The sequence below is a fragment of the Cucurbita pepo genome, chromosome LG06, assembly GCF_002806865.2.
Source record: "Cucurbita pepo subsp. pepo cultivar mu-cu-16 chromosome LG06, ASM280686v2, whole genome shotgun sequence".
NCBI classification, from domain to species: Eukaryota; Viridiplantae; Streptophyta; class Magnoliopsida; order Cucurbitales; family Cucurbitaceae; genus Cucurbita; species Cucurbita pepo.
In genome coordinates this window covers 4440378-4466654 of record NC_036643.1, presented here as the reverse complement: position 1 = coordinate 4466654, position 26277 = coordinate 4440378, and the positions used below count along the sequence as shown (strand labels likewise).

Below are 26277 nucleotides of genomic sequence, written 5' to 3'. Positions count from 1 at the left end.
ACACATTTTAATGATGCAATATAATGGTGTAGGGAACATGAAACTCCGACATAAACTTACTCTCTCCTCTCTCTCTTAATAATAAAATGGAATAATTTCAATTATTTTGTTTTTTTACTTTAAAAGTACTTTTCAATTTTAGTATTTTGTCTTCATATTTAGTTTTTCTCATTTTATTTTATATAAATTAGATGTTATATAAAAACTTTATAATATAGAATATATTCATAATCTAATTAATACATAATTTAAAATTGATATAAGGGCTAGAATTTCATTTAATTTATAAATAAGAGACCCGTCCCTGAAATGGAGAGTAAAGATGGATTTTCTTTTTATTAACTAAATGGAGCTAGGAGGGAGGATTATATCCCTTGTCCCAATAAACTGCTTTAATTTATATATAAATATATATGATGTCCCACATTGGTTTTGGTTGGAGAGGAGAACAAACCACAATTTATAAGGGTGTGGAAACCTTCCGCCCGTATACGCGTTTTAAAGCCTTGAGGAGAAGTCCAAAGAGGATAATATCTACTAGCAGTGGATCTGGAATCTTACAAATGATATCAGAGCCAGACACCGGACGATGTGTTAGCCTTCCCGTTGTTCCCGAAGGGGGGTAGACACGAGAAGGTGTGCCAGTAAGGATGCTGGGCCACAAAGGGGGGTGGACTTGGGGGCAATCCCACATCGATTGGAGGGGATATGGGGCGTTACAAATGGTATCAGGGTCAAGACACCGGACGATGTGCCAGCCTCGCTGTTCCTCGAAGGGGGGTAGACACAAGGCGGTGTGCCAGGAAGGACGCTGGCCCCAAAGGGAGGGGGGGTGGATTTGGGGTGGTCCCACATCGATTGGAGGAAGGAAAGAGTGCCAGCGAGAACGCTGGCCCCGAAGGGAGGTGGGGAGGAGAACAAACCACCATTTAAAAGGGTGTAGAAACCTTTCTCCAGTAGACTCGTTTTAAAGCCTTGAGAGGAAGTCCGAGAGTGAAAACACAAAGAGGACAATATTTATATATATATAAATATACCAAAGCTTAAAATATTAGATTAGCTTACGTGGCATTCCTATTACCTTCTAATACAAGGTTTAGGCTTAGGCTTAGGCTTAGGCTTAGGCTTTGGCCTCTTCTTTTACAGACACAACATATAGTTTCACGTTTCCACATACATTCTATTCTCTGTCCAATTATAATTGCACGCCCAAGTTTTTGCCAAATAACCCATCTAAATAACTGTTCTTTTTGCTCTAACCAATGGAAACTCTCCACGTGTCCCTGAGCTAATAAATTATTCGAAAAAAAACTCGAGTTATATTTTTAACCCTAAAATAATATTTCCGGTCATATCCACGTTGCACTTTTAATAGAAGCCCATTAATCTGCAAATGGCCCAACTATCATAAATGGGCTTCTGAAGTCCAAAGGCCCAATTAAAATTAATAAACCCTTTCACTTGTGAGCTCCTAACTTTCTATATATTTTATAAAAAGAAAAAACAGTTAATCAAAGAATCAAAGAACTCGAAACGAAAATCATCAAGAACAAAACCCTAAATCAAAAACGCATTCAACGTAAATCAACTAACCGATCAGAATGCGAGCAATTTCAGTAATAGCTTCCGTTGATCATCAGCTCAAATTTCTTCAGTGATTCCTCCCTCTGCAGCCTCATTTCTTCCTTAAACTTCTCTATAAACGCCTCCACCCGCCGGTTTAATTCCTCCTCCGTCACCGATGGCATTTTTCTCACTCTCGCCGCCGCCGCTGACCGTCTCAACTCCTGGTTCTTGTCGTTGTTCTTGAAACTAGTTTCCGATTTCGTTACTTTTGGAGGGCTGTTGTTTTGGCCTATGGCGGTTTCTTCTTCTTCTTCGTTCCGTGTGGTATGCGACTCACACGTATTGGATTTATCTAACCGTCTCGAGAACGGTGCAGAATGGCCCTCCGTTATCGCGTTCCACGCGTCGTCCAACGTGTCGTGTCTGTTCATCGTGGACCATCTCGACGTCGTCCCTGCGTCACGAATTCACCCTCCGAATATCGAATTAATTACGGTTCTGCCATCTGTTAATCAGTTTCTGAAAAGAAAATTATAGCGTTGAAGAGTGAGAGGAAAAACACTAGAGAATTGCACCTGCAGGAGTCGTAGCAGCTTTTGCAGCTTTCCGATTACGGATCTTCGAAGAAATCGGCGGCTTCTTATCGTACTTCTGCAACAACTTCTCCACCGAATCCTCTTTTTGCAATCGGCTCCGATCAGTCTCTCCGTTTTCATCATTTTCTCTGTCTGAAATCTTGGAGTACAATTCCGCATCCGATTTCTCTTCATCTTCCGAAACATCCGCCGCGAAGTCTTCGTCCGCATCACGACCGCTCTTCTCGAGAACATCGTCGACGGCTCTAATAACTGTGAAATCTGCTCGTGAATCAGCGTACAGCTTCGACATCGTCGTCGGCGGAGGATCTACCAGGTACTGATGAAGCTTGGAAGAGGCGAGAATACTGACGATAATAAAGTTAAATAACAAGTAAAGGTAAGGAGGCCTTAACCATAAAACGATGGAGCTCCAAACGGCAGGAACGTCGGAGACGAGGATGTCGACAACCAGCGGAACGTAGAACTTCAGAATCTCCGCCATGGATAGAATGCCGGAGGAGAGGAGTAGGAGCTTGAGGAATAGAATCCATAGACTGTTTGAAGTCATTACGGAGAGCATATCGTGTTCTTCTGATCAGCGGTTCAGAGAAAGGTCGAGAAAGGGGGCTTTCGTTTACAAAATACTCGAAATATGAGGGACTTCGCGACTATTTATTTAATGTGTTAAAATTAATTTCATTAAAAAATTTCAAAATTATAATACTTTAATTTTTTTTTTATCGTATAAAACTTTATTATATACATATATATAAAATAATAACACTTTTTTCTTTCTAATTTATAAATAAATTTTAGTTTAGATTGGCTAAAATTAAAATTGTTCTAATTTTAATCTTTAAGAAATTAAAATAGAAAAAATATAGCAAATTATATATATTAATATATTTGCGTATCCAAGTAAATATTAAGTGACGAAATAACAAGCAAATATCAAAATTAATATTTTATTTTTATTTTTGAAGGAATTAATTAAAATGAAACAAATTTTAAAGTTCACTAACTTCTTTTTGTCAAATTAATGATTAAAATTGACCATATTTTTTCTTTGAAATATTAGTAAATAATATTTTATTCAAAAATATTTGATTCAATGTTAGACTATAAAACTTAGAAAATATATAAATAGAATATATATAATTATATAAATTCAGGGTTGTCCTTAAAAGAGTTTATAGTATTTTTTATTGTTTACGATTAATAAAAGCATATATTCGTGTTAAATAAAAGTATTCAATGCATAAGATTATTCATTTAATAAAGATTCAAAACTTAAACCCCAATTCATCTCTAGTATTACATCGAAGTCCGTCATGCTAACTACTATTAGGTCTATGCTTAACGTTCGTTGGACCACTGTTACTTGACCATCTTTCACTCTATCATTAGCTACTTCGTTGGGATGCTTCCAAATAATACATGCAATAAAGGTTATAATTCGAACCCAACTTGTTTAACAAATGGAACCAATACAAAAGAATGCGTAAAACCTGAATCAAATATAGTGAAAGCTAAATAACACGTGTGTTGACCAACATAATACATCAGCATTGAATTATTGTAAAATTTATGAATTTACTGTTTTCTTTTACTATAATACAATACATCATAAAATTTGAATTGAGCTATAATCCGAACAACAATATAAAGGAAGAGCATCAATGGATCATATCAAGTTCTCAAGAACAACCCTTTTGAAGCAAATATAAGTACTTAACAAGTGTGTTCATGGCTAAATCAAGCATTAAGAACAACTACAAATGAAAAGCAAATCAAGAACATTAAAAGCAAGCAACTACAAAATGGTATAGATGATAAATCATATTAATCTAATCCCTTCTTTATTGGTCAGCTACTCATAATAATACAAATGAAGAAATCACTCACTCGAAAAGGAACAAACAATATAAAAATATGAATACTGAGACTGCCTCTCTACAAGTAATATAGGTTACAATCCCCACTACAGGTGGAAAAATTGGACACTTCTAATCTTTCTGCGACTTAACTTTCTTGGTATACCACCAACCAAATAATCCCACCATCATAATCATCCTTAATCCAACACCAGTGTTTAATGTTTTGAAAACATACCTTGTGTTAAAGACGAGAAGTCGTACTCTTTTCCTGACTGCGACTGCAAAGGAGTCACTGATGGTATCGACGCAGACGATTGAGTTTTATTTTTCGCTGTGGGGGTCACGCCATTAACTGGCACCGAAGAAACTTGGCCGAGGCTGTAAAGGCTGCAAGAAAAGAACGAATTGATGGATGAGTTTCAAATGTTGGTTGTTTCCAGAATCATCATCATTATGCTTTGATAGAACAAAGCCCTGAAAATGGAAATAAGCACAAGCTCTCGATTTGAAAACTTTGAAGTCTTTCAGAACTTGGAATTTCGTTGGTATCATAAAAAGGTATATAATTGCCTACCTAGATGTTCGATATGGAACAGAACTCCCAACTGGATTTGCCAGCCCCCTGTTCATCATCTAACTCGCAAAATATCGATAAGAACAATTAGAAACTACGTGGATGATTCTCAATTAAGTTAGCTTCAAATGAACATCATAAGAACAGTTCCAACTACCTGCACTGTAGTTTGCGGCCCACCCTGGGCACCTATTTGCATCATCATTCCCGGAATCGGGTAGGCAACATTTGGCCAACTTTGAGGAGGAACATTGGTGCCATTGGGGACAGAGGTTTGAGTATTGCTAAATTTTGTGTCCCCAGTAGCTGATTTAGCTGCAGCAGCCATGAGAAGTGATTGTTGTTGAGCTAGCATGGCAAGTTGCTGTTGATGCATAGCAAATGGAGAGACCATATTGGACTACAGGTATTCAAATCAAAATATCAAATACAACTGTCAGTAGAAGAAGAAGAACTCCTCTTTAATCAAGTAGCTATTTTACATATAAATTTCGTACAACTAAATAGCTTAATTCAGTCAAAATTAAAATAAAGAATAAAAATAGTTCTTTCAACTGAAAATACCACAAGAGATGCACAAAACAAATAATTCCACCTCAAAAGTTTAAAATAGAGAAGTAGCAAACTTTACTGAAAAGAACAGTATCGAATCTTATAAGTGATAATGAAATGTTTACCTTTTCGAAAAGACTCATTATATCATTTTTGACATCTTTCGAAGGTTTTTCGGGAACTAAAGCAGGTGAAACTAAAGTTGTATCTTTGAAAAGATCCTCAATTCCAGAAGAGGGTTGGGTAATGGCTTCAGCTGGCTTAGCTGGACCAGGTTTCTCTGCTGATGATGCTTCTTCAGCAGCTGTAACATTGAACATATATCTAAATAATTTCTGAAATATTTAAAAATGCACGCGCAAGGAAAAGTTAAAAACATACACTGGAAGCCAGCCCATGCACTATCATCTGTAGAAGCTGCAGCTGGACCATCAGCGGAAGGGCTATCAAAGGATAACATGTTGAAGAGGTCAGTAGCATAATCAACTTTTGGAGGAGAGACAGCCGGGGCATCATTTGTAGTCTGTTTCATTGCTTCGGCTTGCTGTACAACTGGTTCAGGTTTTGGATCTTGGCGTGGTATGGGGGCTGGAGCAACCTATACAAATATAGATAACAAATGTATTAGAAAAATCTTACCACATTTAGTTGCAAGGTTTAGATTTTAAAAAAGGTCGAAAGAAAAGATGAACATAATAACCCTGAATTGACCGGAGGCAACGCCACAATTACCCCGGTTTGGTCCTACGACCAAATAAAATCAAAATGACTCATTCGTGAAAACACTACTAATTACATTATTGATGGCTTACAAATAATAGCACACACAAATTCTCTTTAATTTTGAATGAATAACCGTTGAAATAAGCACAAGTAAACAACTATAAGTTCATTGAGTAGTAAAGAAGTAATATTATGAAATGAACTTCTAGCTACATAACTAATTTACAATTCACAGTTTCCGCGTACTTTTTCTCTTCCACAACATGTCCTAAATCAAAAGTAATTTTCACATGATGAAATTCGTCATAGAACTCTTAGCAGAAACATCCAATTTTTAAGTAAGGAAGTTAATAAACAGGAAAGAAAAGCCAACATACTTGTTCAGGTCCTCTGGGAGGAACCGGAAGAGCAACTCTCGAGGCAGGTATACTCTCCTTCACAATACGAGATCGAACTCTCTTCCTCTCCTCGAACAAATTTTCAGAATGACCTGAATACCTTGACCCACTTCTTTCTGCAGGCCTCTGCCCTTGCAAAGAAGGCTTTTCCTCCTGTACTTGAGAAGGTGACTTTGGTTTTCCATCCTTAGCAACCCATCTCTTGTCTTCATATCTGTAAAATTTGCATAAAGCAGAGTACTTTTAAACCTCACGATACTGATAAACATTACTGATGCAGTATAGTTGTATTGTAAGAGAATGTTAATGGGTAAATATAACTTTAAACTCCAAATGAACATCTATTAGAAGGCAGGCAAACTCCAAACATACTTTGCACGAATAAAATTCTCAATCCCAACTCTGTCATAATTTGGTGGTAGCTCCGCCTCCCAATAACTGTTTGCTATCTCATTCCCCATTGCTACAAAAACACAATCTTGGTAAGAAAAGAAATCAATATTGACCGAAAAAGATAAACTATAGGTTGGAAAGCATACACTGAATAAAAGTAACCTGCTCTGGAAGCCAAGTATCCAAGGTAGCAGACCGTACCTGAAAAAAGAACCATCAAACCATAAGACTAATTGCCAACATGCTAGCGATATAAGAAGTTAAAAGATTTATCATTAGAAGATGAAAGTATTTAAGACATATATTGAACCCTAAAATACTAAGACAAATTGAATTTCTTGAGGCGAAGTTACTCAAAGGATGGAAGCAACAATTGAACCAATTACCACGGTCATAAGGAATAAGGGCCAGTCAAGATAAAAGATGAATACGCAAGCGATATTTTTAAAGTATGATCATGGAAATGGTCAAGACGAAGAGATAGGCATGCATATCTTCGCTATACCGACTAATACATCCCATGCATAATTCCAATGACGTCAGTATTTCCAAGGAAACGAAGAATTCTTTTTCTTCAGCTATTTATAAATAAAAACACTACCTTTGATATGTGAACACCAAGACTTCTGTGGATCCCAGAACATTGCATACATATAAAAATGCCTAAATTAACACTAGCCCATCGTGGTCCCCTGCAAAAACAGAAATCAATTATCATGCATTTATTTGAAATAGCATTGGGCTAGTTATGGTGTAAAATAGGACTTGCTTCAGTACTACAACTGATACGAATCCAATTATCAACAACGATGAGAACAATAAAGAATTGAGAAAACATACTTAGCTTTGCAATCAGCACACTCCCTATTTTCCGGCAGCTTAAGAAGCCCTTCTAATATCTGCACATAATAAGAGCATAAAAGGTAAGAATCTCATCAAACAACCAGTTTATTGACAATGTAACGAAAGGAGCAACCATTAACTAGAAAAAAGGTGTGTTGAACAGAAACTTTTGAAGTCTAACTCGATAAATCTGTATTCCCGTATATAACTCAACTACATTATCAATCACAAGTACACGTAAAAATGGTTGTGAAGCAACCTATGATTGGAGGTAAAAGGAACACAAGTGCTCTAACTCGGCCACTCGGGTATATAGGCAATCAACTAATTTTGTTCCATGCCATGGTTATGAAGCAACCTATGACGCATTGAGATTCGGGGTAAGTTCTAAGAAAATGGTTGTGAATGAAGTTCGTAACAAATGTGAGACCCCGGTATCATGTACTACTAAAACACCAAGCAACTGGAATTCTGTAAAATCCAAATTACTCGAGCGGACACTTCATTCCAAGAACACTAATTTAATTAAAAGATTTGTCACTTCTCAAATATATTTGACTAACAGGTTCAATTCCGTCCTCCTACCCAGGGCCGTGGTACAAAAGAAATAATTTGCCGAATAAGAAATATGATTATTGTATGTAACTACAACACTCGAATTATAATTAGAACAATTACGCTTAAGAAATTGATATAGACACGATCAATCAAAATCACAAAATGAGGTTACTCGAACTCATACGCAATCGACGTTATAGTTTGAATCAGATGCGTCAAGAAACAAAAAACTGAAATCCACCGGCCAGAATTCAACCAAATCCTCAGAAGGCAGCAAAAAGACCGCAAGAAGACAAAACTAAAACAACAAATTGCTAATCCAAACGTCGGATAAAATGCAATTGATCCACATACGGAGATCAAACCAACCGCATCCCAAATCCATAACCATTTCGTTCGATAACATACAAAAGAAAAAAGAAAACAGAAAAAAAATCCAAATCTACACCTAATAACAGCGAATTCAATCACAATAAACAAATAAAAAGAACTCGTCTCTGTTAAACTGATCAACAACCAAGGAAAAGAAGCGGATGACTGGGAAGAAACACCGACAAATTGAATCCTGCAAAGATTCATGATCCGAAGAAGAAAACGTGAGAGGATGGAAAAGGGAAAGGGGAAGGAGTACCTTTCTGTGCCTGGCGTTGAGCTCCTTGGTAACGTTGGCCTTCTCATTCATGATGAAACGGGGAGGGGGCGGAGTAGAGAGGAGGAGGAGGAGGAGGAGGAGGAAGAAACAGCCGGACACGGAGGTCAGATTGGTCTTTCAACGCACTTTTCTCTCTCCTCTCTCTCTCTCTCTCTCTCTAGAGTGATTTTTTTAATTGTTTTTTTTTTCTCTCTCTAGCCCTTCGTCTCGTCTTCTGATTATTTTGAGACCGAAAAGACAGAGGAAGAAGGAAAATAAGGGAATTGTTATTTTCTTTTTCATTCAATTTAAAATTATTATATATATATATATATATCACAATAATTACGTCATAACTCTTTTACTAATTATGTAAGACTTTGAGAAAAAAAAAATAGTTTTATTTAGATAATTTAAAATAGAATCATGCAAAATATCTGTAAATTGATATAATTATTATTATATATATTTTGTCTAAATAGCTTCCGTTTTAAATTCTTGTTTCAAGTGATTATTTGAATGCTGGTTAAGATAGGGGAGCGTTCAAGAGCTGTGAGATTACAGAGGAAGTTTATCTCCGAGTATCTGTTTTATGTTGACGACTTGTGTCCTTTAAAATATTGTTTCTCGAACCCTGATCTCTGTCTTGTAATAAAACTTGAACCAATTCTTGATTTGTATTTGTATTTTTTTTTCTTAATTTTAAATTTTGTAAAAAAAAATATTATATATTTACCTTTTGCATGTACTCGAAGAATGATTACGAAAAGCAAGGTTAAGAAGGTTGAACAGGCCTATACATTGCATCTTCAAAACAAAGGTTTTTTAAACAAAAAAATATTTATAGCATTAATATCAAATCAATAAAAGAATGGAGTGACTGACATTAGAAAGTGAATAGAAGATTTTTTACTTTGGTAGTTGAACTAGGAATTGAGACAATTTATGTCTTGTCTTATTTAATACTTTTATTGGTAGTTGCAGTTTGTAGTTGGCAGATGAACTTCATTATGTTTCGGTTATCTTTCCGACCTATTTAAAGACATGTAATATTCACGTTTGAGCAGCAATCGTTGAATACAAACAAAACATTCGTATTTTCTTGATACATTTTTTGTGTTATTCCTTTTCAAACCTTGCTTTAGGTATGATGTTTAAACCGATTCATTGAATTAGTTTTGATCAAGCTAATTCTGGAGTGAGTCATTTCAGAATCTAAGAGTGACAATCATAGATTCCAAGTTAGATTCTAGAAAGTTAGCTTTTTTTGTGAACGTTTATAGGGATTCTAGAAAGACCTCTAACTTTGCAAAATCTAGCATTGTAGGCACTTATCACAGTAGAATGTTACCGTCCTTAATTTCAATTAAAATTTTACTTAATTTTCTAACAAGAGATTAACTTGATAAACACTAGAACCTACTTTTTCCAAGTTTAAATCCAAAATTAACCAAACACTAATTAATTTCACATAATTAAAAAAAATTGTTTTTACTTATAAATAGAAATAATTATTTAAACTATGTATTATTTATGCGAATTCAAAATTTATTATTATTATTATTATTATTATTATTATATTTTGCTAATAAACACTAAACTAATATTTTAACCTCCACTATAAATTAATAAAAGTTGACGTAAATAAACTAATAAATAAATAATTAAACAATCTAAAAAAAAAAAAAGAAATAATTACGATAATGGAAAATTGACGTAAGCACCACTAGTTGACATTAACAGAGTGGGATATCGAACAAGAGCCATGTGGTGTCCACGTGGCATCCACCTTAGCTCAAATATTCTCCTTAAAATATGTTTATATATTTTAATTTTTTAATTAAAAAATTAAATTATAAATTTAGTTTTTATATTTAATATCATATTAATAGGTTATTGAATTTTAAAAAAGTTTAATGAATTATCAATATATTCGAGAAAAAATTAAAAATAAACTGATTTATTAAATATAAAATTAAAAAAAAATTATTAGACACTAATTTAAAATATTTATTACAACTATAATATATAATTATATTAAGAATGTTATTATTAATATTAGTATTACCGACTCACCGAATAAACCCGAGGAAAAGCGGGAAAAGATTGGAACGATAAAACGATGTCGTTTCAATGGCAAGCAACGGCATACGTGTAGAGCTTCTGCAATAGCGATCCTAGAGGATCTGTGCTGCTGCTGGGGGTGCTGAAGTTTGGGCAACGACGAAGCCGGTGAGTTCGTAAGATTTTGTTTTTGTTTCTGATTTTCTTTAGGTTAAAGTTTTAGGATTATGGAGAATTTTCTGTTTGGTTGCCGAGAAAGAGATCGGGTGAACTTAGTGAATATTGATTCTGAGCCTGTAATAGTTCATTTTGATTTGGAATCGTTTTCTCTCTGTTGCGGATTTTTAGACCTAACGGTGGAGGAATCTGGAGTTGTTTGTGTCTTTGAAACCTTCTTTATCATGATTCGCAGGCTATAGGACAGATTTCTTAGTGAATGAACAAGAAATGGAATTGGCTGCATTTAGGGTTTTCTGCTTCATGTAGTTATGGCGATTCTGTAATTTGGTTTTTCTGTTCGTGTGACGGTTTAGTTCTTGACTTAAAATTTTCACTAAATATCCGATTGGAGAATGGTTTGGGAATGGAATTTGAGTGAGGGAATGAAGTTGAGAAACCTCCTGTGATTCAATATCGACGATGATTATCGATCCATTTGTATTTGTTAGTTTCCTAAACATTTAGTCGAATCGTTGCATTGTTTAAAGTACAAGAACTTGATCGTTACGAAAGCTTAAGGGCTAAAAATGAGTTTCAGCTTCTTAATTAGCAGTAGCTGTTGTACTTGGTCATGGTTTTCATTATAGATTAATTGAGATCCCACGTCGATGGGAGAGGGGAATGAGTGCCAGTGAGGACGCTGGGCCCTGAAGAGGGTGGATTGTGAGATCACACGTCGGTTGGAGAGGGGAACAAAACATTCTTTATAAGAGTGTGAAAACCTCTCCTTAGCAGACGTGTTTTAAAAATCTTTAGGGAAATATCGAAAGGGAAAGCCCAAAGAGGATAATATCGGCTAGCGGTGGGCTTGGGCTTGGGCTGTTATAGATTAAGTGCGTGCTTTTCTGAGATTGGATAGTATTATGACTTTGAGTCCCATTTGGGAGTTTGTTTTCTTCTGGTGATTTGAGGGAGATGAACCCTAATCCAATGCAGCATTTGTTAGTTATACATACACACATTCTTTGTATACCATGATGTTTATATTTGTATATCAATTTCGATGACCATATGTAGATTATCTGGTCCATCGACCGATCATGGAAGGTAAAGTCAGTGTCTTGCCTAAAAACGACGGGAAACAAATGGGACATCAAGAGGCGAAGGTGGTTGTTCAGGAAGAAATGAAACGAGTTCAACAGCTTCCTTCTAACAGCACCTATGCTACTCATCGGATGCGGGTTTTAAACAAAATTCTGCAGCTTTTATCAATTCAGGTATTATGGAACTGCAGCAATCATAAAATCAGTTCATGTTAATAATTTTGTTGGTTATAAAACTATATTTGCACTCTATTACCCTGCATTCGCAGTCTAAATTAGTATCTGTTATAGCCATCTTGTTCGCATATCTGTTGTTGTGTTTCGAAAGGGACGTTTTGAAAGGATTGCGAAGGAAATTGATATTTTAAACAACGTTGCATATCTGTTGTGTTTCGAAAGGGACATTTTGAAATCGCAAAGGAAATTGATATTTTCAACAAGATGTCGTTGCCTAATGCTTAATGGTTTGATTGCTTACTTTAGAGTTTGTTTATTTGTTCGTTCATATTGATGTCTTTAGGTTTCACATTCATTTTAAAGCTTGTACTTGTACGAATTCTTTGCAGTGGTATTATCTAATAGTAATAATTTGCAGCTTTCCTAATTAGAAGGACATCTATTCATCTTTAGTCTACCTTTCAATGATTCTATTGATTTCCAATAATTAAACTTTTACTCTCTGTTTTCCTATTTTCTTATTGGTAATTTCAGATAGATTTTTCTTCATACAAGGCTTCAAGTTCTATTTCACAATTTTCTTTCGGTCCATTTAGTGTAGAATAACATCGTGAAAAAGATCTTAGTTTCGTTCCAAAAGAGCATATACTCGATAATTTTAACACGTGCTGTTCCACAGTCGAGTCATAAACTTTCTCATGGTTGCAGAAATTTCTTGGAAGTTAGAAGTAATGTGAACTTCATGATTTGAACTCGGAATTTGATATATTTTCTGTTTGTTATCTCGTTTTCGTTTGTCAGAGAACTGCATCACAGGAAGAAGAACTGGAGTTGCTGTTTGCTGGGCTGTCTCTGTGATCAATACTAGCTTGTGAATGGTGGGTACAAGTTAACTTCTCTATACAAGTAAAATTACAGAAGGTAGGGTTGCTAGGCTTTCTCGTTGGTTGCCCGGTGTGGTATATGATTCTGTATCAATATCCTTAAATGTTTTAAGTTGCAAAACGAACTTTCAGTGTGATTATCCTATATTCTTGGTTTCTTTCACTTTCATCTCCTACCGGGATCAAATTTATATGCATTCTTTTAATTATGTGCACGGTGTAGTATTGGGAGGCCTCGACGATTGAACGTTAGGTGTTTTGACTGTCAAAATCTTCCATGATTCACTTAGAGTACTAACGTTCGTGTTTAGGCCTCCCTTGCTCGTTTATCAGTACTTTAGGTGGATGGATATCATCAATGGTTAATCGGTGAAATGAGAGGTGACAAGATACTAGTAGTAAGCTCCATATAAGGTAGATGTACCAATTGTAACGGCCCAAGTTCACCACTAGCAGATATTGTCTTCTTTGGGCTTTTCCTTTTAGACTTTCCTTTAAGGTTTTGAAAACGCGTCTGTTAGGTAGAGGTTTACACACCCTTATAAAAAAACGTTTCATTCTCCTCATCAATCGATGTGGGATCTCACAATCTACCCCTTTTGATTATTGCTGGCATTCACTCCCTTCTTCAATCAATGTGGGACCACCCAATCCACACCCCTTCGAGGCCCAGCGTCCTTTGGTACACTGCCTTGTGTCTGCCCCTTCAAAGTTCAGCTTCTTCACGGTACATTGCTTGGTGTCTGGCCCTGATGCCATTTGTAACAGTCTAAGTCCACTACTAGTAGATATCGTCCTCTTTGCGCTTTTCCTTTCGGGCTTCCCATCAAGGTTTTTAAAACGTATTAAGGAGAGGTTTCTATACTTCGTTCTCCTCAACCGATGTGGGATTTCACACCTTCGAATTGTGATATTTAACAAAAGTAATTTCTAGATATTATATTTAACAAAAGTAATTTCTAGATATTCTAGGTATATTTCGACATATATCTTATCTTCTTTGGGATTAAACATGAAAGCAAGAAGACTAAGAAAGATTTCCCCAAATACGATGGCAGCATTTTATTATCATTATTTTTTCTGTGTAATCAGATTCTCGTGCTATAAATGTTCTACAAAGAGATACAAAACAGGCTAACAGCAACACGAGCAGATTGGTCAGCCACACGACCTGCTAAGGTAGTTTTTATACCGAGAGCTCGACTTCAACAGAGGGTATGGCACAACAATGTCGCCTAATTGGTAATAGCCAAAACAAACTTTCCAAATACAACTCTCAAAAGTTCACATATAATCGATGCTGAAGAGCAGAAAACATTCATAAAAGCTGAGATATATTATTCAGTGCTCATCTGTATTGATGCGTGTTACCAAGGGGGAGCTCACTGTTCCTTCTTCTCCGATTTAGATTTTGCTGCAGATTGATCTCTATACGGGCTAGCACTGTATGCAGACATCTGAACCATGGCAAAGAAAACCATCTCCACGCAAACCAGAGTGTTTTGTATGGCTTCATTTATGTGCTCCACATCGAACCAGGCATGTTCTGCTTTGATTATGCCCACTGCAGCAAGCATCTCAAGAACGATTCCCTGAAAAAGAAAACGATGATTTAAGTTGTTTTAATTGAAAGCGTGAAATATTAGTTTCAATAATAGTTAGCCTTAATGCATACTTGAGCAAATAAGAATTATCCTTGAGGGATTATTGTTTATTGAGACTTACAGAACATTTCAAAAGGTAGCTGCAAACTTATAAGAGTGAAGGTATAATATTGTCATTCATTAATTTAATTACTCAAACTCTACGTCCATATTTAATACTTGCGTTGCCGATTTGATAACGATATCGAAGAAATCAGTTAAGCTACTACAACCAATCATAACAACCAGTAACCTACAACTAACTTACAATATCATCACCACTGTACACTGGCGGTACAGTAACATCTTATTTTCAGTTTTGGTAGGATGGAATACAGCTCAACGAGAGTAATGAAATTCCATGCATGTAAAGCACCAAATCAGTTGGGAAATATATATAACCGCTAAGTACATTTCTCTATGGCCCAGTCGCAAGTGACTGGTTCTAAATTTTGGGAAAATGACATGTTAACTACAAAGGAATACGATGACATATTCCGATGATTAGGCTAAATGAAAAATCTGAGAAACTCGGAACGAGAAAATTACCTGCCAGAAGCAGAAAAAGACAATCCCTTTGATGCACAAGAACTTCGCAAGAGGGCTATGTGGTTTCAACTCCTTATCAAATACATGATAGAAAACCACCAGGGAATACAGAGCCAGCGACACAGAGACATTTAATATGATAGTAAATGTCCAGCTGAGCCAGTTTGGATATACATCAATTAGTTCAAGAGAGATCATCAAGATGGAACATACAGGACGAATCACCACAAATTGATAGGTCCAGATCTTGAGAAGCTTCAACGTGTGATGATTTAATCGAGCACTGTGAGGCTGCAATTGATAAGGAGTCGACATTCAAAGTTACTCTTTGGTCATCCAATAAAACCCAAAGAAATAAAGTGACTGGTTTAGTTTTACTAAGCTGTGAACTTGCGCTGTAAGTTGGGCAAGAAGTATTTAAGAAATCGAATTAATCATATTCCAAAAAATCACGAAATTGAGTAACAAAATACTCAGGAAATGTATATGTATGTATGAACGATTTCAGTGTTAACTTTGACCATGGATGGATATTCATAGAGCTACTGGTGTAATAATAGTATAAAGGAAAAAATGAGAGGGCAAAATTGTTCAACATGATGTTAGTTTCATTGTTTAAAGGTTTAATCAGTCCGTTTAACCAGCTTATCATCATTGCCATAGATTCTCAAAAGTATTACTGACTTGTATTAGTTTTCTGGTGTTCAACTGATCACAGTCAAATATTCCTTTATATGAGAAGATAAAACAAGAAGAATGAAATGTTTCAAGAAGCATAGTAGCACATAAAACCTAAATGCTTCATATTTTTCTAGTAACGACAACAAATCATGATGTATTGAATCTAAATGAACATCAAAGGAATGGCCTGGTATATCCTTTTTAGTACGTGAACAGAGGAGAAGAGAAAAAATGTACCTGAAAGAGGGTCATCGGAAAAGAATGGTGGATTTCTCTACCTTTGATCTCATCTGGTACGATGTTTTTGCTTATGGATATATTCAAGTAGCTGTAGAGTAAACTCAAGAACTTAGAAATCACCTACAAGCAAAAACTAGGAAGTTACTACAAGAAATCAATCTTTCATTCGCAGAAGTTCTATAGGATCAAAATCTTACCAAGGCCTCATAACATTCCTTAATTGATTCCAAGAACAAAAAGAAAGTACTGCTTGCCATAAATTCCAACAGACCGATGTAGGAGATACCAGCATATAAGGGAGCCATAAGAATTATAACAACAATGGCCTTTTGCTCTGCTGGTTTTCTCCAGTTAGACAGATGTTGGGAAAGGAGCCATAATGAAAATACTGATGTGAGAACAACAGAGGAAGTAACCGCCAAAAATATCATATATCCATAATCCATTGTTATTGCTGATATGTACCACTGAGGTTACCCAGAAATGAGATCTGCAGACTGAAATAAAGCTTAATAAACATCCGAAAGCACAATCGACTCAGGAGTTCTAGAGCATAGAGTTAAGTTTGAAGTTTCATCCTCTAGTAAAAGAGAGAAGAGAATTAATTAAAAGCCAACAAATTAAGGGGGGAAAAGCTCAAATAAAAACCTAAATCATTAATAAAATTCATAAGCTCACAGTTGCTTTCGATTTCCTAACCGATCTCTTACCATCGTTGCAACTTGACAATTTAAAACATATGAATTATTCCTTGGTGATATCTTTATTTCCTGGACTTGTAAATTGTAGATTGTATACATAAACATCATACAACCTACCACATATTAGATAATGATTAAATTAAAAGTGGGGGCGTTTCTTCTTTTCTTGTGATATCAGATCCTAGCTAAGAACAAATATAAGCTGGTATTCTCATGTCTCTGGACCATCTTCCACATCCTTACTGGGATTGTACTAAGAAGTGCTAGATTCTCCATATTTCAATCTAATCAGCTAAAAAAAATCTTCTAGGAATCGAAATCTCTACAGTTCCAGCTCGGGTAAATCATTATTCGCAGTTAGAAAACACTCTTAGTAACTAGAAACATACTAATTACATAGCTTCGCTAAACAGCTATGAAACATTTAGAAATACTACATCAGCAGCAACCTGAGTTCATGCTCGGAAAGTAGAGCTTCTACATAAGGAAACTTGCGTAATACGATCAATGCTAATCACATTTCTCATTATCTCGCCTACTTTTCCGTTCCATTCTCCTATATTTCATCAGAACAAGTACAGAAGAGGAGAAATAAAGCTAGTGTGACAGAAATGAAAAGATGAACGTAATCAAGGTGTAATGATCGCACAAAAGTCAGATCCAAAGCGGTTCTTCGAACTTAGAAAGTGAAGTGAAATGAAGTCAATTACAAAGGCGATTATGATTTCCTTTTCTATTTCCTTATCATTACCACAACAACAACAACAGGCTTCGAGATGCTACATGCTACATGCTACAACACTGAAAATCTAGCGAAAAAGCGAAAAAGCGGAAGGAATCTTACCAGATAGGAAATTGAAACCTGAAAGTGTTTGGCTTCTGTTGAAGATTCCGATGCTTGATTCTTAGAAATTCTGGGGAAGTTCGTCGTGATGTAGATTTAATAATTGTAATGATCGAAGTACGATTGATGAATTTTCCACTCGTGAATCTCGTGTATCGAACACGTCGTCCACTCGTCTCTTTGGTAGCTGAAACGACGTCGTAAATTTCACTGCTTCCATAACTAAGTTTCCGCGTGCACAACATGGGATGTCCTTTTTTTTTTTTTTAGATCCAATTAAATTATATTCCGTTTCTTTTCAAATCTTAGCTTAAAATAAGTTATAATTTCTTATTTTTTAGCATTTATTATTATTATTATATTATATCCGACCGAAGGGACTTGACTTATTCGAATCGAACGATAGCAGCTTCAAACTCAAAAGGTTATCTATTGATTTAAACACTGTACCCACTCTGACTTATTGTTAGCACCAGAAATCATCAATCGCCCATAGCTAATATCAAACAATCATAGCATAATTTTATTATCAATTTAACTATATGTGTAACAAAAACTAAAATAAAAAAAAATGTTAAAATGATGTAAGCTAAATAATAAATAATATACGGAGTATTTAGGAAGGAAATCTAAAAGAAACTCGAATTTCTGATGCGATTGTCGGAAGATTGAGACAGTTAAATTTCACTCATTCTTCACAAATGTCTTGCAACAATGGACCAGCGTAATCCCTATCTCCTTATATATTGTGCTAGATTTTGGTGGAGTTGAATGAAAGTGGGTTGGTTTTTCCGTTCACATTTTCAACAAGGTTTAGTATTTGGGTGATTACCAACATGACTTATTTGGGCATGCGGCCACGGACAACATGCCTTGGATGAGCATGATCGTGACACATGACTAGCTTCCGAGCATGGTGTGGGGGCTGTGGGGTGGGGGAATGAGGCTTCCCATCCTCTTTTTGTTGTTATAATTCTACACAGATTTCAAAACCTCTCCTAGAACCAAGCCCCATTGGGTCCAATGTGTTCCACCCTGCACCACAAAATTTACACTTCATCAGAGGGTTTTCAAACTGAACCTTAGTCTTGGTTAATCAAATGATTGCCTAATAAGTTTGCATTAATCCTCATGAGTCCCGGTCTGTATGTCATATCATTGTTAAAGATTGTTAGGAGGGAGTCCCACGTCGGCCAATTAAGAGAATGATCATGGGTTTATAAGGAAGGAATACATCTCCATTGGCACGAGGTCTTTTGGGGAAACAAAAAACAAGGCCACGAGAGCTTATCAATTTGACTAACTAAGAAGATTGATGATACGCTCTTAGAAACGCTATCCGAAACTTGCGTAAGGGCAGAGTCTAAGATTTTATGGGATTATACTAGGAAAAAAAGAAAGCGTTGGACTTTTGAGAATGATGAAAGCTTGGGTGACTCTTTTGTTTAAGCTATTAGACACGTTTTAAAGTTAAAAGAACCCGTAATTTTACAAGAGTATTCCACGAAAATAGCACAAACCTGGCAAAAGACTGCAAATGGCTCTCTCAGAGGTCCATCACAAGAAAGTTCACTAGTGCTTCCATCAATGAAAGTTCCATCAGCAAAGATCACCTGTAGTTATGTTATTCGACATCAAAGCTTATACAGTCAATTTTTCTCATAATTGTTGCAAAACGAAGGATGTTTGAATCACATTCTCATGTTAGTTCTACTCAGCAGTCAATCATCTTCAACAATTTGAAATGAAAGCATTAAGATTTGATCAGTGTAAAGAAGTTACGACTCTACCTCTGATGCATATCCAGGAGTTATTCCCGGAACTGGTTTCGTATACGAAGCGACAGGAGAGCTTCTCTGTACGGCCTCACAGAACGCAAGCAAAAGCTTGCGACTTCCAAGTTGTACTGCCTGAATGGAATATATGAATTCGTAAGACGTAATACCTTCAATACATATATAGAGAAAGCGAAACGCAACAGACCTGTACGGTGTCGTGGCGAGGAACACGTGGTAGTGGCTGGACTTTGTAGCCTTTTGATGCCATGACTTCAGCTATTAGGATCATTCCCTGATCTCATAAAAGAAAGAAATTTGCTGAGAATTGTAGGGAGGGAGTCCTAAATTGGCTACAAGTAAGGAATACATCTCTATTGACATGAGGCGTTTTGGGGAAGCCCAAAGCAAAGCCACGAGAGCTTATGTTTAAAGTAGACAATATCATACTATTGTGGAGAGTTGTGATTCCTAACAAAATTTGTCTTCATACCAGAACTGTAGGAGGAAAGAATCAAACTACCTTAACTGCCTCACCAACCATTTGAGGTGAAAGAAACAATCCTTGAAAAAATGTCCTCATGATATCGCCAGGGGTCGAACCCGAGTCCACGCCCAACCCGGGTGCAGATAAACGAGCTGCAGCCGCTTTCACCCATTTGTCTCGACCAGCAACGTATCCGCCACAAGGTGCAAGCGTTCCACCAGGATTTTTTATCAAACTTCCTGCAATTAAGTCCGCGCCCTTCCAACCATTACTGATAGAAATGCTATTCTTCAGCAGGAAAAAGGAGCCTGAGATCACTTACCACAGTTGGAGGTTCAATGGTTTCCACAAATTCTCCATAACAGTTATCCACCATCACCAAGCAATCAGGGTTTTGCATCTGAAAATATTAGCAAATGTATTTTATTTAAAGGATTAATTGTTACAAGTATACAAAGAAAACGTGAGGGGTATTAATATTATTTCTCCAAGCTCACTTGGATGATGGCATTGTTGTTTTTGCTGACAATAAAGAGCATATCTACTACCAATGGGCTTGGACGGTTACAAATGGTATTAGAGCCAGACAATGGGCGGGTGTGTCAACGAGGACGCCGGGCCCTCAAGGGAGGTGGATTGTGAGATCTCACATCGGTTGGAGAGGAGTATCGAAGCATTGCTTATAAGGGTGTGGAAACCTCACCTTACCAGATGCATTTTAAAACCTTGAGGGAAGCCCAAAAGGGAATCCCAAAGAAGACAATATCTACTAGCAGTGGGATTGAACTGTCACAAATGGTATCGGAGTCAGACACCGGGCGGTGTGCGAATGAGGACACTGGGCCCTCAAGGGGGGTGGATTGTGAGATCCCACATAGGTAGGAGAGGAGTACCGAAACATTGCTTATAAAGGTGTGGAAACCTCATCCTACCCGATGCAATTTAAAACCTTAAGGGGAAACCCGAAAGGGAAACCCCAAAGAAGACAATATCTGCTAGCAGTGGGATTGGGCTGTCACAAATGGTATTAGAGCCAGACACGGGGTGGTGTGCCAACGAGGACACTGGACCCTCAAGGGGGGTGGATTGTGAGATCCCACATCGGTTGGAAAGGAGAACCGAAACATTGCTTATAAGGGTGTGGAAACCTCACCCTATCAAATGCGATTTAATACCTTGAAGGGAAGCCCAGAAGAAAAAGCCCAAAGAGGACAATATCTGTTAGCGGTGGACTTTATGTGAATGATGAACACTTCAACCCACAAAACCGAGAAATTGGCTAAAAAAATGACCATCCTATCAATCTTTCACCCCAAAAGTTACGACATTCAACCAAAAGAATTACCTTGATCAGTCTTATTGCTTTTCCTATTTCATCAACACTTAAACTTCGCCGCCAAGAATAACCACATGACCTTTGTATGAGCGCACATTTTGTTTGAGGTTTCAAAGAACTTGCAAGTTTTTCCCAGTCAAGTCCACCGTCCTCAGCAAGCTGAAGAAGAAAACCAAAAAATCAATATGAGAAAGCTAAAAAATCTTGCAACATATTGCTTTATTTGTACGGGTACTAGTTGCTCACTGGAACTTCTCGATACTCTACTCCAAAATCCTTCAAGGAACCCAATCCCTGAGAATCTCTTTTTCCAATGACCTCCTCTAGTGTGTCATATGGAGCACCAGCTACCGCCAAAAGCTGATGGTTAAATTAGTTGAAAACATTTACAAAACAGGTGAGAATAGTGTTTATAAGCTTGATTTGCAAAAACAATACACGGAAACCAAATGGTAATCAAACGGGACGTTAAGGTGTACTCGCCTCATCCCCTGGCCTCAAAAGCGCAAACAAGGCACACGTAATAGCATGAGTACCTGAGAAAAACTGATGATAGAGACATCATAAATACCTAACTAGGGAATTAGTTCTATACGTATATAATATAAAGTCAATAATTGCTTGAAACCTGTGATCGGACTATTGCAGATTCTGCTCCAACTATCTCAGCAAAAGCATTGTCAAGTGCCTCACGTCCTCCAGCTTCATCATGACCATAGCCAGTGGATCCTCCAAAATGCTGATAGTAAAATTTCAAGAAACGCCACTCATCAATATATTTGTTGCTTTACAATAAACAAATAAGACTAAGAGATCGATAATATGCATGTAACAACTCAATCCCACTATTGACAGATATTGTTTTCTTTGGGCTTTTTCTTTTGAGTTTTTCCTCAAAGTTTTTAAAACGCGTATGCCAGAGAGAGGTTTCCACACCCTTATAAAGAATGTTTCGTTCCCCTCTCCAACTGATGTGGGATCTCACAATCCACCCCCTTTGGGGTCTAGCGTCCTCGTTGGCACTTGTTCCCTTCTCCAATTGATGTGGGACGCCCCAATCCACCTCTCTTTAGGACCCAGCGTCCTTGCTGGCACACCACCCCCCTTCGGGGCTTAGCCTCTTCACTGACACATCGCCCAGTGTCTAGCTATGATACCATTTGTAGCAGCTCAAGCCCTCCGTTAGCAGATATTGTCTTCTTTAGGTTTTCCGTTTCAAACTTCCCCTCAAGGTTTTTAAAACGCGTCTTCTAGGAAAAGGATTCTACACCCTTACAAAGAATGCTTCGTTCCTCTCTCCAACCGATGTGGGATCTCACAATGCATGTTTTCACAAGATGGATGAGATCAACTCTATCGAAAATAATGCACCAACAATACCAAATAGACTATTTATTCGTTTAACATTGCCAAACATTGCCTTGCAAGAATTTATCCACTTATGCATAAGATTGATTTACTAACATGAGATCCTAACCGAGCATTCTGAAAGGCTTTGAGAACTTTAGCAGAATTACGTGCCACCAAATTATCCACTGCCCTGAATTCATACTGCAAGGAGTCTACCGCCTTAACAACCTGCTGATCAAGACCTTCATAACTTAGCACATACAATATAAATTGCACCAGATACGATCCATAATGTATAGAAAGATCTATAACCTACCAACAAGAATTGCAAGAAGGAAGAAGAGTTTTATTAGTCACATAATAAACTATCTCCAAACATGAGAATAAATCTTAAGCTGATAAATTCAGTTCTATTACTTAAGCTGATAGGTTAGGTATTTGAGAGATTCAGGTTCCACTCCAATAGGCAAACCCGATTACTAAGAAATCAAAATGCACTCCGCCGGTTAAAATAAAAGACGGAGAAATCACATTTCTAAGCATCTTAGAGTGTGCAAAGAGTGAGAAGTTTTCTTGTTACCTCCGGAGCAAATGGAGTGTCGGAAGTGTAATGTTTCCGATCGAGCGACACCGGTAAATAAGTGGCGGAGCGAAGGGTAGCTGCCGGAAATGAAGGTCTGAAATTAGGCGACGGATAAGAAAATACAGAGCAGGATAAGCCCCACATCTTCCTCGAGAAACTGAAAGTGGCGCGCTGCGACGGCTTGAAGACTGAAAAAAATAGTCCACCACTGTCATTTTATAGGATTTTGACAAGGAAATTAANTTTTTTTTTGAAGAATACAATAACTCAGATTCCTCTATATATATATATATATATAAATAATAAGTACGAAAGTTTATTTAAATTATTATAATTATAAAGTGATAGATCGAACCATCAACTTTTGAGATGATAATATGCATTTAAATATTTCTTTATCTTAAAGAGAACGATAGGTCAAAAACGAAATTTTATTACATAGGTTTGTAAAGGTTAGAGGTGTTTGTATCTATGCCCAAGTTAGTGCCTTTATCTACGACATAAGAGTTGGATTAGGTATGATGCTAGTTTATACTGTTGGGTTTTATGTCCTAAAACTCATAGTTTGTAAACAAAGATATATTCTATTTTCAATAAAGTTATTATTGTTGTTTATTCAGAAAAAATTGTTATTGAATAAAGTGAACTTTACGATCATTAATCTAAATCCAATAAACTAAGAACACTCTGGCTATAGTATGACTACTTGAACTATATGTAGAGACATAAGAGTGGATCAAGTTCAAGTATATAGTCAAAATGATCTATAGTATAAGGATAAGGCTGAGTACCTTATTCTGGGGACACTATGGATGCGGCCCACTTTTGTATATGATATAAACAATGCGATCACTAAATTGTGCATGTGGAGACATGTGAGTGGGGGCGTCCTATGCAATGAGTATTGCATAAGATCGGACCATGAAGAAAACCACTCTCACTTTATAAAGTCGTTTACTGTTGAGACTGATTTTCTTTTCATTCGATAACCTAGGTAACTCGGTTTTAATCCTGAGCTAACCATGAACTCCTGTTTATTCGGAATTATCCTTAGATTTGCATGGGTGAGAGTGGCTCTAGTTCGCCGACTCAACAGGCCTCCCATTTCAGGGGTAAGACTGGGTGAATGGCTGGGGACGTGGGGTGCAAGACGGAATTCACTCCTACCCACTTTTAGGGATAGAAGAAAGGTAGTTCCCTTAAGCACTGACTCCAGGTCTTGAACAAGGGGCCCCACCCTCTCATTGGCCTGAGAGGGATTCGGTTTACTGGTTGGACCACAAACCAATTGTTTATTAGAGGATCAGTGAGACATAAGGAACAAGAAGTAACTTCAGGGGTAAAACGGTAAATTGACCCAGCTCTAGTTACGAACAACCTGTGAAGGATCGACTTACTAATCATGGTTATATCAGATGGACAGAAATATATCTATAGTGAGGGGAGTGCAACTACTAGGCTATAGTGGAGTGTCCTAGTAGTTAACGAATGTTGGTTAACCAGGTTAATGAGTTTAATCGGTTAATCTTGAATCGTTGGAGCCCATGATCTATAGGTCCATTAGGTCCCTCTGCTAGCTCATATCGGACTAAACCATAGAACAGTGTGACGAGTGAGTTCGAAGTGTTCGAATTCAAATTAGGGAATATGCGTTACATATATACGATATATTTAACCGCAATTTTATTTTATTTACGAATTAAACGAAAAGAGAGAATCTGAGATATTTAAATAAGATTTAAATATCTTAATCAATTATGTGTCGGAATTGACTGGGATTGGCATTTGAATTAATATTAAATATTAATTAAATAGTTTAATTAATTATTTAATGTTACTTTAATTTGAAATTCATTATTCAAATTAATTGTTGAATTAAAATGAAGAAAGTCAAAATGTTGACTTTCATCTAATTAAAATGAAGAAAGTCAAAATGTTGACTTTCATCTAATGGAAAAATCATGTTAGTGGAATTTTGAGGTGTCAAAATTTGGTTTAACCAAACTTGCATGTTTGCCAAATAAACCCCACAAGTTTGAGTGGAATTTTGAGTGTCAAAATTTGGTTAACTCAAACATGCATGCTTGCCACATAATCCCAAACATTTGAGTGGAATTTTAAGTGTCAAGATTTGGTGATCTCAAGTTTGCATGAACATGCAAACTTGACTCTTTAAATAGAGTGATCATGATACTTGGAAGGGATTCTTCATCTTGATGAAAAACCTCTCACAAGCACTCTCTTTCACGTATACAAAATCCCTCCCAAGTTTAGTCACTCACCGGATTCCACAATCCCGTTCTAAGGCCGGAGAATAGTGGAGAAGACACTAGTGGTGGTTCGAAATCGGTTCGTGAGGCAAAAGGAGTTTGAACTACAAAAGGTTAGTATTTAAACTCATTAAGTTTTAATACTTATGAACATGCTAGTCATTTACAATAATTGATGTTCTAAAAGTGCCTAAGATCCAAATTGCTTCCGCATGTGTTACATTAACACCATCATATACTTGTGTTTCAGAATGACATGTGATGACAACGAGGAGCGGGAGAGTTGAAAGAGTTTTCATGGCTATTCGTGATCGTCGATGTGAGATCTCACATTAGTTGGAGAGGGGAATGAAGCATTCTTATAAGGGTTTGGAAACTTCTCCCAGACACGTTTTAAAACCCTTGAGGGCAAGCTTAAAGAGGATAATATTTATTAGCGTTGGGCTTGGATTGTTACAAATGGTATCAAAGCCAGACACTAGATGGTGTGCTAGCAAGGACGTTGAGCCTCGAAGGGGAGTGGACACCGGGCGATGTGTTAGCGAGGACGCTGGACCCCAAAGGGGGATGGATTGTGAGATCCCATATCGGTTAGAGAGGGGATCGAAATACTCTTTATAAGGGTGTGGAAACCTCTCCCTAACATACGCATTTTTAAAACATGGAGAGAAAACCCGAAAAAAAGCCTAAAGAGAACAATACCGGCTAGCGATGGATTTAGACTGGTACAGTCAAAGT

At 36.8% G+C, this 26277-nt stretch overlaps 5 protein-coding genes across 7 annotated transcripts; 1 reads left to right on the top strand and 4 right to left on the bottom strand.

Moving 5' to 3' along the window:
* Positions 1 to 1405: 1405 nt before the first annotated feature.
* On the bottom strand, positions 1406 to 2779 carry LOC111796630. The gene is made up of 2 exons (XM_023679345.1): positions 2142 to 2779; positions 1406 to 2020 (listed from the first exon to the last, which is right to left on the bottom strand). Exons 1-2 carry the CDS (start codon positions 2722 to 2724, stop codon positions 1614 to 1616), a joined length of 990 nt encoding a protein of 329 aa, XP_023535113.1. The 5' UTR covers positions 2725 to 2779; the 3' UTR covers positions 1406 to 1613.
* A 1169-nt stretch (positions 2780 to 3948) lies between these two features.
* On the bottom strand, positions 3949 to 8941 carry LOC111796617 (probable ADP-ribosylation factor GTPase-activating protein AGD5). 2 transcript variants are annotated; one of them, XM_023679322.1, is made up of 11 exons: positions 8694 to 8941; positions 7502 to 7560; positions 7263 to 7353; positions 6808 to 6862; positions 6641 to 6731; positions 6248 to 6482; positions 5529 to 5745; positions 5273 to 5451; positions 4753 to 4995; positions 4596 to 4654; positions 3971 to 4408 (listed from the first exon to the last, which is right to left on the bottom strand). In XM_023679322.1, exons 1-11 carry the CDS (start codon positions 8742 to 8744, stop codon positions 4237 to 4239), a joined length of 1452 nt encoding a protein of 483 aa, XP_023535090.1. In that variant the 5' UTR covers positions 8745 to 8941; the 3' UTR covers positions 3971 to 4236. The 2 variants fall into 2 exon arrangements, with proteins under 2 accessions (XP_023535091.1, XP_023535090.1); XM_023679323.1 differs by lacking the exons at positions 7502 to 7560; positions 8694 to 8941 and having other exon boundaries at positions 3949 to 4408; positions 6824 to 6862; positions 7263 to 7310.
* A 1873-nt stretch (positions 8942 to 10814) lies between these two features.
* On the top strand, positions 10815 to 13247 carry LOC111796661. Its single transcript, XM_023679380.1, has 3 exons — positions 10815 to 10925; positions 11994 to 12193; positions 12998 to 13247. Exons 2-3 carry the CDS (start codon positions 12017 to 12019, stop codon positions 13052 to 13054), a joined length of 234 nt encoding a protein of 77 aa, XP_023535148.1. The 5' UTR covers positions 10815 to 10925; positions 11994 to 12016; the 3' UTR covers positions 13055 to 13247.
* An 870-nt stretch (positions 13248 to 14117) lies between these two features.
* LOC111796635 (transmembrane protein 184C-like) lies at positions 14118 to 17886 on the bottom strand. Of its 2 annotated transcripts, none has more exons than XM_023679350.1 (5): positions 17739 to 17886; positions 16391 to 16683; positions 16191 to 16313; positions 15273 to 15563; positions 14118 to 14672 (listed from the first exon to the last, which is right to left on the bottom strand). In XM_023679350.1, the coding sequence occupies exons 2-5, from the start codon at positions 16637 to 16639 to the stop codon at positions 14463 to 14465; spliced, it is 873 nt and encodes a 290-aa protein (XP_023535118.1). In that variant the 5' UTR covers positions 16640 to 16683; positions 17739 to 17886; the 3' UTR covers positions 14118 to 14462. The 2 variants fall into 2 exon arrangements, with proteins under 2 accessions (XP_023535118.1, XP_023535119.1); XM_023679351.1 differs by having other exon boundaries at positions 16391 to 16690; positions 17739 to 17868.
* Positions 17887 to 18353: 467 nt separating this feature from the next.
* On the bottom strand, positions 18354 to 23462 carry LOC111796620 (uncharacterized protein YnbB-like). The gene is made up of 12 exons (XM_023679325.1): positions 23267 to 23462; positions 22801 to 22914; positions 21965 to 22075; positions 21820 to 21882; positions 21583 to 21696; positions 21346 to 21495; positions 20323 to 20400; positions 20037 to 20258; positions 19722 to 19808; positions 19529 to 19648; positions 19259 to 19351; positions 18354 to 18773 (listed from the first exon to the last, which is right to left on the bottom strand). The coding sequence occupies exons 1-12, from the start codon at positions 23411 to 23413 to the stop codon at positions 18714 to 18716; spliced, it is 1359 nt and encodes a 452-aa protein (XP_023535093.1). The 5' UTR covers positions 23414 to 23462; the 3' UTR covers positions 18354 to 18713.
* Between the last annotated feature and the right edge of the window lie 2815 nt (positions 23463 to 26277).